Consider the following 13,865-nt stretch of genomic DNA (forward strand, 5'->3'; position numbering starts at 1 on the left):
AAATATTAGCCTATAAATCAAAAGTGTTTGAGCAGAAGACATAAAGTCAGAAAAACAAACCATCAATTATGTTGTCTTGTGTGGCAGATATTGCTGATGGTGGCACTAGGGTTTGTTCTAGCAGAATTTATTCCTGCTGAAGTATCACATACAGTAATTATTAAGTGTATATCATATTACTTTTGTGAAAACATACATACCCAACTACAGTCACACTCATATAGTCATGAGCCAGGTCCAGACACATGGCACAGTAGCAACAAATCCTAATCTCAGTCATTCTCAAGCCTCTCCAACTGGAAACTGGAGTCTTTTCTTTCCTCTAAGCCATTTCATTCATTTTACAAAGTGTGCTTTTGAATAGAGGCTACAGCTTTGGCATGGTGTCCCAGACTGTCAGATTTGAGTAAATTGATCCTGCCTCCCTGTTCTGTCTCGGAGCCCTGGCCTGATCAGGAAAACACCCATGACAGTTTGGCTAGCGGCCTTGCTAAGAAGCAAGCCCTATTTCAAATAGCAACATTGCAAATTAGTGTTTGAAGGTTTTAACATGAGAAAAAACATTGCTCTCCCTTTGAGTTTCAGTTCAAACTTTATACAAGCTCCCCAAGTGGTATCGGACACTAGTGAGGCCAACCCTCAGAAAACCTGCTTTCCATCGAGAGGGCATGGCACAGCATTTCAGCCTGGACTAATCAGCCAGTGAGAAGCAGGCTGGGATACATGCGGACCCAGCCTGGCAGATCTGCTTGCATGCGTGTGCACACACACACACACACACAAATAAGCCACCAAGGACCTGAACTATCAGCGAGCATGGTGGGGAATTAATCAGATCACACCCTGTTTCCCCATCCATGGCTGTGACTGAACAAGAGAGAGGAAAAGGTCAAACCCATTGGTCAGGATGGGAGGACTGGTGGAGTTGGTTTAACCTCTGACCTCACAGTTAGATGTACGAGGAGACATCTGACACCCAGGTCTAAAAAGTCACTTTCTCTCAGTGTTCCTCTGTGAATCCTCTTCCTCTGGGGCTGCTTCCTTTCACAGCGTCATGTTCTCTAACTAAATGTGAGCTTGGTTAATTGAGGCAAGTGCTAAGATCAAGAAGAACAGAGAGTGAGAGGGAGATGGCTGACGGAGATGGAGAGGGGGACTTTGCGAGTGCATAATAGCCGTTTCCCCCCTCTTGCCTGGGGCCCAGTGTAGATGTGGTGGACCCAGCCCCAGACGCCACTCCATGGTTTGGCACGCTCTGCATTTCAGCCCTCTCACTGTTTCCAGCTGAACCAGCTCCCATGCAAACACATGGGCAGCCGGTGGGTTTTCTTATTTAGTTGTCGGTCAAGAGTACTTAATAATATTCAAAAAGACAGTGCGACATATCATCCAATGCTTGCCAGAATATGATCTCCTTCTTTTTTTCCCCCTTTCTTCCCAACATTTTCCCCTCTACAGTTTGGGAAGAGTGAATGCAGATGAAAAGGAACAGATACACAATGGTGCAATCTTGAAAAAGTTTGGCCGACAGTTATTAAAGTAATAGAGCAGACTGAGAAGAGGGTACATGTGGAGCAAGGAGGACAGCCACAGCCAGGAGACTGTAAGAGGAAGTATTTCAAATACAATGACCTGTAATGCAGCATAAAGCACAAGCACTGATGTGGCGTATGACTTACTCAGAGTGATATGTGCTGACCAAAATGCTCTCATCCCTGCCTCTGCTTTTTGAAGTTAAATAAACAGTGTGTCACAAGATCTTCCACATACCACCCAAGTGCTACAGTGCGTGTGAGAATCTCTGTGTGTGTCCGCAATGCTTGTGTCTACGGTTTGATTTGTGAGTCTGCGTGCATACTTACTGTATGTGTGGACACATAGAGACAGATAATGTGTGTTAGCGTGCACAGGAATGTGTGTGCCGACAACGAGCGAGCGTAAATGTGTGTGACATGTCTATAATGACAATGGCGGGTGACAAATAACGCTGACGCACACTGTCCCTGGTCTTGATCCTGCTTTAATAAAAAAGTGTTGGCTCTTTGAACATTTTAATTAAACTAAACAGGACCATCCCCACCCAGGCCTCGGCGATGAGCTATGTACATTTGAAGACAAACAAGACCATCTGTTACAGGGTAGACATCAAATACATGTCTTTTTTATGTCACCCTGGGCCCGCATGTTGACTTTCATTATTTCTAAAATCCATCTGGAATTTTGATGGGCATGTTTTGAAGGAAAAGGCCTTGAAACCACAATGCAGGGATGTCTTGAAACAAAGGTCTCTGCGGTTTTGTCTGTTTCTCGTGGTCAACAACAGCCCGGCAGTCTCTGTGCTCAGATAGCTCATGTCTGTAATTTTAGTTTATGCCATCATTATTACAACACGTTAGCCGTTTTTCATGCAGTTTCTTGGAAATATTCTGAATTGATGGTTTATGTGTTCTTTTAAGAAATTGAACTAAGACCATAACATTTAGAGAGAGAATGGGGTTCCTTAGATTTTTGACGAGCCAGGCAGAGGAGAAAAATGAATTTTCCTGATATAAGTTGTGTCGATAAAAAAGGGGGTGAGTTCAAATCTAAGACCACAGTGGCCTTGTCAAAATAACATCACCTTAATTGCATTTGTCGCACAATATTAGACTTTCTCCTCAATAAAAAAAAAGTAAGTAAGCAGCATTGAATTATCTGGCACTGAAATTAACTTTCTGGAAAAGCCCCATAACTGCACTTGAATATGAAGCCACTGCACAAAAGACTTAAGCAGAGGCTAATCACAAAATATCAAGAGGGTGATTTTAATTCAAAGCGTTGGGATGAAAAAACAACTGTTGTATTATCTAGTTCTGAAGCGCCCTATTAGTTTAATTTCACACATGAATGCATTTTCATATTCTTTCAGATTAAAACTTGCTTTTAAATGTTCTGATCGTACACTGTATTTCACTCTTGGTTTTGAATGGACTGTCTTGCAGGAGTCCCACTACAGTGAAGAGGTTTATCTCTGTATGTTTAACCAGATCAGTTCAGCAGTGTCTTGTTGCCACCAGAGGGAGTCTTGTTAGTCAAATAATTAATAGCTCCCAAAGGGGTTGACTCTGCATACTGAACATCTGCTCAAAATTCACATCATCCTGACTCAAGCCCAAGTAATGGGAATATTGATGTTTTGTTTGTGTTGTTTTGTTCAGGCACTGCACTGTTAATCAAAGTGACTGACACAACCTCACTGACACATATTTATCATGACGCCAGTTCATTATTATTAGTCATTATTAGTCATGCAATGGTAATTTGTATTCATGCAGCTGGAAAGCCATTCCTCGTCTGTTTGACTTTATGGGGCTTACTGTTGTGGTGGAGCCCAGCCGGGGAGCCCACACTGGCGGGGCAATGCCCAATGTTGCAAGCGACAAGCACCAGCCTAGCCCGGGCTACAGGCCTATAAAAAGCCATTTCACTTGGTTCCTTTTAGTTTTCTGTACAACAACTACACGTGTTGAGCTCAGACTGGAAGCCCGTCCCATTCCCTGCATATCCATGCTGGAGGAGGAGGAGAAGGCGTGTAGCCCTTTTGTTACCTGTATTAGAGTACCTGTAAGTTAGTGACATGGACTGAGTCTAAGATGTCTCCAGAGAGTAGAAACAGCGAGCGGTTTAACTTATACGAGCTGTATAAAAACGAAATCTTCAGGGTTGGCAGGACACTGCAGTAAGTGCAAACTAGTTTTTTCTACCTGCAAGGCGCAGCAAATGGGAATTGTTAATTAGGCTCTACCGTGAAAGTAAGGACGAATAGGAGGCACTTCCTCCAAGAACTCATTCACCTTTCAAGTCCGACCCTCTCTCGAGTTTCATTTTGGAGTTCTTAGCCACCTTTCAGGTCGCCATCAGCATCTCACCTGTATTGCTGGACCATGGATTTCACACGGAAGATTTCTAAGGCGCTTCAGCTTCACGTCGCGGAAAAAAGGCGGTTTACGTGCATCTGGAAGGGTTAGGAAACCTGTCAATGTGAACGGAAAGCGTGACCACTTTATGTTACAGTGCATGGCCTCTGGACAAAGTGGTAACGATCATGCACAAACCCCTCCGAAAGCGGAGTCTCTACGTGTTCCTGTGTTTTGGAATCATATACCTCAGACTTGGGTGAGTTTTTATTACCTGTGGTTACATGCGTAGACTGTTTTCTTCACATGCGCAAACCTGAAGATCAAATTCATTGCAAAACTCAGACAATTCAACTCTTTACAGGAAATCATCGGCTGCCCTCTGACCTCAGACTTTAATGGGATTTGAAACATCTGTTTTGAGCAGGTGTATTTAAAAAAACGATTTTAATCATTGTATCCAAACGCCTGCACCATGTGTCGTGCGTAAAAGTGGCAGATCAGGTCTCGTGCCAACAGACAATATGATCGAGTCGTATTCGCAGTCAGAGGGCTATTTAGTTCAGCACATGAGACTCCTGCTCCTTTGTCGCACAAGATAATTTGAGCCGCTGTCTCTGCTCCAGATCCAGCTCACCCCTGCATACCTTCATTAATAGCGGCAGCCTGAGTTGTATTTCCACATTCCTTTGCCCAGACTGAGTTTTTACCTGTTTTGCAATACTTCACCTTGATGCATAAACACAGAAGGACTTGTATCCATTCCTTCTCTGCTGCCCCTACCGCAGTGCCTCTCAAGTGTGATCATACGAGGACCACCAGGTAGACACGCATTACAATCATGACGAATTCTGTCTCATGAAAATCCATGTGGGAAGTTTTTGCTGCTGTTTTGTATTTTTGTCTACGCTGTGCATGCATGGGACGGTTATTATTGTATACATTCTCTACTGATGAAATGCGTATGCTGAATAGTAAAATTAAAACATTGCTATTTTTGATGGTGACCTCCCTAAAATGTATTCTTAAACTATAATTTACAACTATATATACTTTATAATAAGCTCCAGGGGCCTACAGTTTTACAGTTTGCAACAATGCATGCCTTGCAAATCCCTATAACAGATTATTTATCAATATTACCAGGCAACTTTTTGATTCCTTAAATACCTGTAACAACTGAAAGATGAAATAATTAGAAGTTAACTGAATTATAATCTGCCACGTATGACAGGCAATAGACTGACTTTAAATTTCACAGTATTTTCAGAGATTCCTGCAGCTACAATGAACCAAAAAAAAAAAAACAACTAAAAAAACAAAACAAAAAAAAGCGCCAGCCCTCCCTGTGAGAACCTCATGTGGAGTGAAGCGTGTAACTGACAGATGCTCATATCACATGACAGTAGCTCCGATATGGGGGGGGGGGGGGGGGGGGGTCACACATCTCCGTGTTTGCTAAGCCCGAGCAGTTAGCTCATTCCTTCCATCCTTTTACTCTGGCTACATCTTTCATGGTACCCTCTTCATTTACAATGACTGGAGCCTGCAGGTGTTGAGTGACAGTCACGATGCTGAGGCGATAAAAGCCCCCTCCACTCACTAAGCTCCGAGACAAAATCTCCCCAAGTATTTTATTTCTCTGCTCAGATCCAATCTCGGGCAACAATAGAGGGCTATTTTCCAAACCTTCACCTTCAGCTATCCTACAATCAGGAGATTATTATACAATTTAAACATGGTCACAAAAGTGTATTTTATTTTCTATAAGATTTGAATATCATAGGATGACGGCCATCAAATACCATCAGAGTGCACCAGACAGGCAGACAGAGCAGAAACATTACAGACGCCTATAGGAATATTATAGTGTTACCACAGGAAATAATATGGTCACTGAAACTCTTATTTGAATGCCACAAACATGCTTTATGTCTCTAAGGAAATACCATAGGAAAACGTGTTACCAGAGGACATTATGCCATATAGGTCCCAAGAATATTTGAACAATATTATGGGAATATCACAGGATATGAGGGTAATTCTTTTCAGCAGGATAGTGACGCTCTATGCTCACTCTCACATAGACACCCACAGAGAAATATTATGAGAATCATGACATATTATAAAGACTTTTGTGCGTTAACATGACACCAACTTGTTGATTCAGAACGACACACATCCTGCCAAAGAAATGTGCTGATTTTTTGCGCATGGAGCTGAGATGATGGTGTGAGGCTGAAGCAGCCAGCGTCTATGTTTGTTTATTTTTGGCTGGATGGTGGGGTGGGGTGTAGGTGGTGTGGAGGAGCGGGTGTGTGTGTGTGTGTGTGTGGGGGGGGGGATGATGAATGAAACCTCTCGCACGTCCAACGGGGATCGGATCAGTGTCACCCTATTGTCCCGTTGTGGCAAAGTGGGCGGATAGCAGTATCTCTCCCTGCCCAATGGCAGGCACGACTCTCATGAGAGTGGAGAGAGGCACTTTTCTGCCATGCAAAATCCCTAAAACCATCATCATTCCGGCTCGGGAACCCACAGTACTGTGTAACAGCCTCCGCCGCTGAGAGATGACAGAGCCAATCTCAGCGCACACACGGCCCTGGGAGCTTGGAGCTGCGTAGAGCCACCGCACCAAAGACAAGGAGACGCACAGCACCTCTTTTTGATTTTGAGCGAAAGGGACTTAAAAACCGGGAATTAAGGGAGTTTTTTCATCCTGTCCGCGTCGTCTCACTCAGTCCGAACGTGGCCATTTGCTCAATGTCATCATGATCATCTTCTCGTCGCGCAGTGTACTGCTGTCAGTCTATTATCCACAGATCTTCCTGATCCTGACGAGTGGCAGCTACCTGTAAGTCTGAGCCAATTACCGGGGTCCTTAATTAACTTCAGAGAGCGCGCGCTCATCCTCAGCAACACAAAGACGCGCAGGTTTGCTTTTGCTCCCGTGCAGCTTTCCTACCGGACAGCGGGCTACGCTTCCTCTCTCCTAATCTTTAAACGCCGGCTCTGAGATGATTTTCTTTAGTTCTCAGGCTCCACAGATTGAATATCCATTTTAAGTTGTTTATGTTGTGTCATCAAACTGCAGCGGCGCGAGGAGCAGCCGCAGCAAAGTTCAACTTGGGCAGTAAATGTGATTTAATTCTAGGACATTTCTCACACACTTCCTAATGCTAAACAAGCGTAAAGCCCCGTAGAGAGTACTCATCAGTGGAAAATGATCCACGTGGGAATAAACTAATCAGGTGAAAACCTGAACCCGCTAATGTGTCGTCTGCTGGCGGATGAACGTGTCTTGTGAGTAAAGCAGTGATGGTTTGTGTCTAGCTGTCGTATTGCAAATATTTTCAGAAAGACTAGACGTTTTGCTAACTGCTACATGGATTCACTTTGGCCACAGAGTGGCAGAGATGTTCAAGACAATCGGATGCTGAGGTTTTTTCCTGTGAGGATAATTTTACACACTATGGGCAGTTTTTTTTTGACGCATGCGAGCACCGTTAACCTGTCAGAGCGCGTGAAAGATTATCTCTGCGCATTACCTCACCTCTGGTTAATTCTCAGTATTTCGATGTTATCATTTGAACCCACATCTGAAAAGATCTGCCTGCGACATGCACGTGATTGACGCTGTAATGCGCTGCGGCTTTGAATTAAACGAGAATTAATCTTGTAGGAGAACACTGGCTTTCTTAAAGCTTCCAAAATAATTACTCACCCATGCTCCCTTGCTCCTTCCTCTGCTGCAAGGAGACCCCAAACCTGATGCTGAAATAGATGTGGTTTATGGTTTTCTGTTAAAAGTGGGCTACACTGCTAAGTATAGTGATGGCTTGCACATTAAAACTACATTCCATTGTTTGTTTGGATTATTTAAGTATGTTTTCTGTTGAGCATTAACCACAATATACGTTTATATACGAGGATATAAATGTGGATTCAAAATAATGCAATGCCTCAAAGTTGCACAACTAATGTTTTGGCACGTTAAACTGTAAAATTTGTAGAGCTGTGGGTGGCAAATGAACCGTCAGCAAAAGGATCCGACCATGTAGAGCTTTTGGGTCATTGCACACCTCACACTCACATATCCAGGAATTTCACACTTAATGTTCCAATGGCAATAATCTGACCATTTTCACCATGTTTTTGTTAATATCACACCAGCCTAACCAGAGTGCGACTGCAGATAGAGTTTGAAGCAGATACAGCACAGGATCTTGTTATGAACCAAACACCTTCAGTGCACTGTTCATCTTAAGCTCTTTTATGTGTAAATGAGCAGCAAAAGAGGAAAATCATATTCAGCACTAAAATAACAGTTAATTTCCTGCTCTTGGAAAAAGAAGAGCATTTATTCACTTGACTTACTTAAGTTGTGTCTCAGGCATTTTTGTGAGTGCATTCCTCGGTAGAAGATGCATGCCTGGGAGCTTAATAGCCTGTCAGTTAGGTTCAAAGTGTTCCATGTGATAGAGTAGGTGGCTGTGAGCACACTGTATGCCATGACGTAGACTGTAGTTTCTCTTAAGGCCAAACTACCCTGTGATGGAATCTCACACTGGTACTGATTTGATTTTTTCAATGACGTTTTCTTTTTCCAAAGACATTCATTTATCGTCAGGTCAAACTGGCAGAGGCCTCTGTTGCTCTGACGTTGGATGTTTAGTGTGATGAGTTTTTCTTTCAATCACATCACACATTTTGTGATTAATTTAACATAGACAGTAACCCATGTTTTGGCAAAAATAATCTCAAATGATTAAGGATAAAGATTTGTGTCACCTCGAAGTTTAGAAGTGAAGCTGTAGGTGTCAAAGCCCTTTTGCACAACCAGTTTATTGCTGTTTGACAACACTAACGAGGTTTACGAACAATGTTGGATATGCACTCTACAGTATCTGTGCAAGGCTCAAACTTGGCAAAAATGAATGCCACCTGTCGCTTAGTAATTAACAAAAAAAACCTACTACACTAGAGCTGTGTTGATATGGAATGACACCAGTGATCAATCAAACACTGCCCACTTTTTTTTGATCATTACTGTAATACGTGATACATGAAATCATATTCCATGTTCTGTTTAAACTTGACATTTATTAACAGCAGCTGCAGCATCTAAACAGACAAATCCTGTGAATTTTTCAAGTGTTGTTAGAGTTTCTGTTGGCGGTCTATCTGACAGCAGATCTGTGACCGTGGGTGAGCTGTCCCCAAGCCGCTGGCGTACACACAGAGTATACGCTAAGCAAACAGAATCGCATTTGTGCACTTTGATGATTTCAGGGATTTAAAAGCTTAGCTCTGGAATTCTCTGTTTGGTGTTTTCTAATGGTTTGGGTCGTCCGTGGTAGACTGTGATTCTGTGAATCAGCAGGTGAATGACACGAGAAAAAGCCAAGAGGGGAAGTTATAAGGAGTTCTGTTTGTCAGACTTGAAAACATCAGTGTGCTGTTGTATCAGCTTTTAAGCAGTGCGCTGAAATATCAGAGATATAAATGACTCAAATGTATTTTATTGCCTTTGGATTTATACAAACAAACCAGATCTGTTCACCCTTAACATTCATTATGCAAGACGGTGCATTTCTCCAGTTGCACATTACTTATCTTAATGAGCCTGACCTTTTGCTTTGTACAGACTACATGTCATTGTTGCCACGAACAACCACATATGCAGCAGAGGGTCACAGAGGGTCAGAGAAGTTCCAGCGTGTTTAACAGCAGAGAGAGCATAGAGGGTCCCAAAGCAGCAGCAGGCCTCAGTGTTTACTGCAGACACTGAATGCACCTGATGAATTTCATGTTTAAACTTTTTGTCGTTTTATATTTGGGAAGTTACAGACTTCAGCTGACAGTGTAGTGGTTTGCACGTTTTGCAGAGCAAAATAAATAACACACTTTGTCTCATTAATATCTTGCTTATGGTTCTTCTTATTTAGAAATACACATCTTAACATGTTTGCTGTAATTGAAAAAAATCTTAGTTCAGATACTGAACTAACTTTTAAAACACAATTTGGCGCTTTCCCTTTTACATACAGTAGTATGTTCCCCTGACTGCACTGAGAAGACCAAGAGAATGTGTGTAGTCTGGAAACAGATACTCGTCTCGCTGCAGATTTATTTGAACTCGAGAAATTGAGATTTACGTTTTTCTGTCTTTGTGGGGAAACTTAAGTAACCAGTGGAAAGGGAACAATTGTCAGAGAGCAATTTCTAATCTTTGTTCTTAGTCAGGGGTCTCCTACCAAGATCACTGTGAACTAGAATCCACAGAAATCATTGTCTCTGTTTCTCCTCCTCAGTGTCTCTCCCCCTCACCCATTCTTCCTTTTCACTCCTCTTACGCCGCCGTCGCTTTTCGCTGACACACAACTTGCCTGCATTAGTTTGCCCCGTTTGTGGTGAAGCCTTTGGAGGTCGACGTCATACTTCAAAGCTGGCGTTTGCCTCCACGCTCATTTATGGCTCCCTGTCCCTGACATGTTTGAAAAGTATGTATCTACATGGTTTCGAGGGTTGTAAACAGAGTCGTGGAGAAAGTCAGCGCTTTGTTTAGCTGTAATCCGTTTTTTTTCTCAGTGGTTGCAAAGCCATCTTTAGCATGTGTTTTGATATTATCACATCGAGTGATCAGACATGATGAAGTCTCCCTGAGGAGAACTGAAAAGGAGGTGTGTCATTTACCATACAGCACCCTGCAAATTAAGGCGACTAGTGTTGAAAACCTTACATATTTTCCATGCAAACCAGTCTTAGGATGTGGCTAAAGTAAAAGCAGTCTCTCGTGAAATTTATAGGCAGCACTTTACACTCTGAATAAGTTTCAAACGCATAATTACACAAATCATGAGGAATAATATTTTGTGTGACATTTGGTTAAAAAGTGAACCCTGCATTGACATCACAAGACACTGAGCAAGTGTATATACTGTATTAGTCAAGTCTGGCAACCATTCACGCCACTATGTTACCTAACAATTAACATAAAAACCCCAGCTCAACTCAACTCAAAGTCCCACCATCCAAACCAATGTGGAATGGCGTTGTCAGTAGTCAAATAAGCATCTTGTTTTCTCTCTCTGGGCTGTTTTAACAAGTTTCCCTGTGTGTTTTTTTATGTTTTATGTTGGATTAAGTTTTCAGGTTTTTGATTTACCTCTAATCCATTAAATAGCAATACTTTCATGCAGTACAGCTTTCACTTCACTACGGAACGTGCATCAATCACTGGCTGAATTGAATCCTGTTCTGGAGAGTTTCACATAAGTGAGTCAGTCTGACCATCCTCTGGAAGTTCTAACTGAGTCTGTGTGTGTGTGTGTGTGTGTGTGTGTGTGTCCATTGGTGTGTGTGTGAATGAATGTGTGTGTGTGTTTCTCTTACTTTGGCAGGGCCCTGTCCTCGGTGGTGGCTCTGGGTGCCAACATCATCTGCAACAAGATTCCCGGGCTGGCACCTCGCCAGCGGGCCATCTGCCAGAGCCGCCCGGACGCCATCATTGTTGTGGGCGAAGGCGCCCAGATGGGCATCAATGAGTGTCAATACCAGTTCCGATATGGACGCTGGAACTGTTCGGCGCTGGGAGAAAGGACAGTCTTCGGGCAGGAGCTGCGAGTAGGTCAGTCTGGGTTCTATCACAAAAGGGAAAGGGCTTGTGTGTGTGTGCTCCTGTGTGGCAGTCCTCGTGAGAACCTCTTTGAGCTTTAGCTGTTGGAGATGTCATTTCTGCCAGTAATCACTTCTTTAATGAGCAAGTTTTGTTTAGTGTCAAACATTTTTTTTACTTTGATCTAGGATTGAATTTAAGTTTATGTACATTCTAAGGTTAGTTTCGAGGTAATGCTTTGATTTAGAGTTAACTTCTCTGGTGGGTAGATCACGACAAACGCATGTAATGTAGCAGAGCTTTGTTTAAACTCTTAGACATGGCTGGGTTAACCTGTTAACGAGCAAGAAATTGGGCCCGTGTCTGTGTGTTAATTAGGGTGTGATAATTTGATTAAACATAGCTCTGTTTAGGAATAGCACGACATTTACATAAATAATTAACATCTTAAAGTCGGATTTTTGGGTCCCAAATCTTGCAGAAATCCCCAAAATGTCATGCTGAATTAAATGTACATGCCTCTAAAGTGATGTAAGATTTTACATTTGATGTTACAGCTATAAAAATGGCATCTTGGATTTGAGTATGTCTTCAGTTTGAGTGAAATACTGCTTTAAAGACGCACTGGAACCAACCAACACAAGAACATACACTATATGAGACGCTGTGCACTATGGAATCATGTTCTGCTACTTAAAAGGTAATTTAAGGGGAATATCAAGGTTCACAAGGTTAAGGTTTGGAATGTTGTGTAAAGGATAAGGTCATTGCTTGAGAGTATGAATGTTATCAGTGATAGATCTTCACAAGTGTGTGTGTGCTTTGTTCACAGCAGATCATTAAATGAATAATTGATTACTACTTGGATGTTGCGTGTATACGTGCGGGATGCAAAGCAGAGGGCTTTTTTAGCTGCCTGTGATCACTGATCATTCACACTGAGCGCTGTCATTTGGTGATGACGGTAATGATGAAGTTCACAATGATAATACCAGTGACTTTCCTATTGAAGAGGGAACAGAAGTTACATAATGTGCGTTTTGAGCCATCCTATTGTCTCAGTTTTAAGAAACAGTACAAGAAGAGTATCAAAAATGTGGTACCAACCCCCGACCCTCTGAAATATGGCTCTTCACAAGCCAAACCCAAGCTGCACACATCACACAGTCAAAACTCAAACCAGCAACACAGTCTCTTTGACTCTCTATTGTATAACCATTCGCGTTGGCATTGCTCAAGAGGACTTCATATACTGCTGATTCCAGGCCATCTTAGTTGTCCTCTTTTCAATTGACAATGTTGTATTTCTCCAGCGCGCTCCAATTTCTGTTGATGTAGGTTCTGCAATGAGCCTGTTGGTTAGCAGCATGCCGACCATTGCTGGCGATGCCAAAGTTGTGGAAAAGCTACCGAAAGGCACTGGAGCCCTAATGGGGAAAACGTATGGTTGAAAAATGATATCGCAAATGAGGAGACAGCTAATGGTGTTATTGCAGAGAACGCTTGTCGAACCAAAATAGATGGACACATCTGTTGTTAATCGGGCAAAATTGGTTGTGTCCATGTCTGGCTGGTTCATGAGAGTGTGCACATACATGAAGAAAAAGACGTTAAGCAGACAAACATTTACATTTACGATGCTTTTGTTTGAGAGACTTGGCATTCTGCAGACCTCTTTTGCATCGCTTTTGTTTTACAGGGACTTTTATATATTTCCTTTCATTTAGAAGATGCTTTGTTGCCATTACGTTGCGGTTGGGCTGTGCATTTAATCCAGTGGCTCTGTTAACAATCACTCCTCTTAAGGAGTAGCTGAATTAGCTCCAGCTCCCTCTCCAAAAGCATTTTTTCTTTGTTGTGAATGTGGCGCTTTCTTTTGTAATGGAGCTCATGTTGTTTTCCTCAACACTGAACATCCCCTTTCCTCCTCCTTTTGGTCCGTACTTTTATGCCTTTTTGAAGGGCGTAGACATTTCGGAATGATATTAGGCGCTGGTTCATCAGAAGCATCTGTGTGAAGTTTTGTAGGACTTATATTTGGGTTTTTACGTATTGTACTGTTTAACTTAAGTACTTTGTAGTATAAAAATCTACATTTAGCAAACCTAATTCACACAGTCCTTATTCTCCAATGGGGATTTCAAAGCATTGTCACTCATCTTTGTGTATTTGATGTACGTGCAAAGTTACATGTATCTTTCCTTCTACTTTTCGTCGGTAATGCGACATCTACATCCCGTAATGGAATCATCTGAATTTTGTGCTCGCCTTTGCTCTTCTTGTTTGGTTTCCATAGTGGATCTACACAAATAAATGCTTCATGCGCCCGCGCTGAGCACATGACTGTCGGT

The 13,865-nt window shown here is 42.4% G+C and overlaps 1 protein-coding gene across 2 annotated transcripts in view; it reads left to right on the forward strand.

Moving 5' to 3' along the window:
• The first annotated feature begins 4,084 nt into the window (after positions 1-4,084).
• wnt7bb (wingless-type MMTV integration site family, member 7Bb) overlaps positions 4,085-13,865 on the forward strand; it is a 28,559-nt gene continuing 18,778 nt past the window's right edge. The window contains exons 1-2 of one of the 2 annotated variants that reach the window (XM_070907607.1): positions 4,085-4,155; positions 11,300-11,526. In XM_070907607.1, the coding sequence (XP_070763708.1) occupies positions 4,085-4,155; positions 11,300-11,526 (298 nt within the window). Of the gene's footprint in view, positions 4,156-6,667; positions 6,751-11,299; positions 11,527-13,865 lie in introns of those variants that run through there. The other variant, XM_070907606.1, reaches the window with a different exon arrangement.

This window comes from Enoplosus armatus, chromosome 6 (genome assembly GCF_043641665.1).
Source record: "Enoplosus armatus isolate fEnoArm2 chromosome 6, fEnoArm2.hap1, whole genome shotgun sequence".
NCBI lineage: Eukaryota > Metazoa > Chordata > Actinopteri > Centrarchiformes > Enoplosidae > Enoplosus > Enoplosus armatus.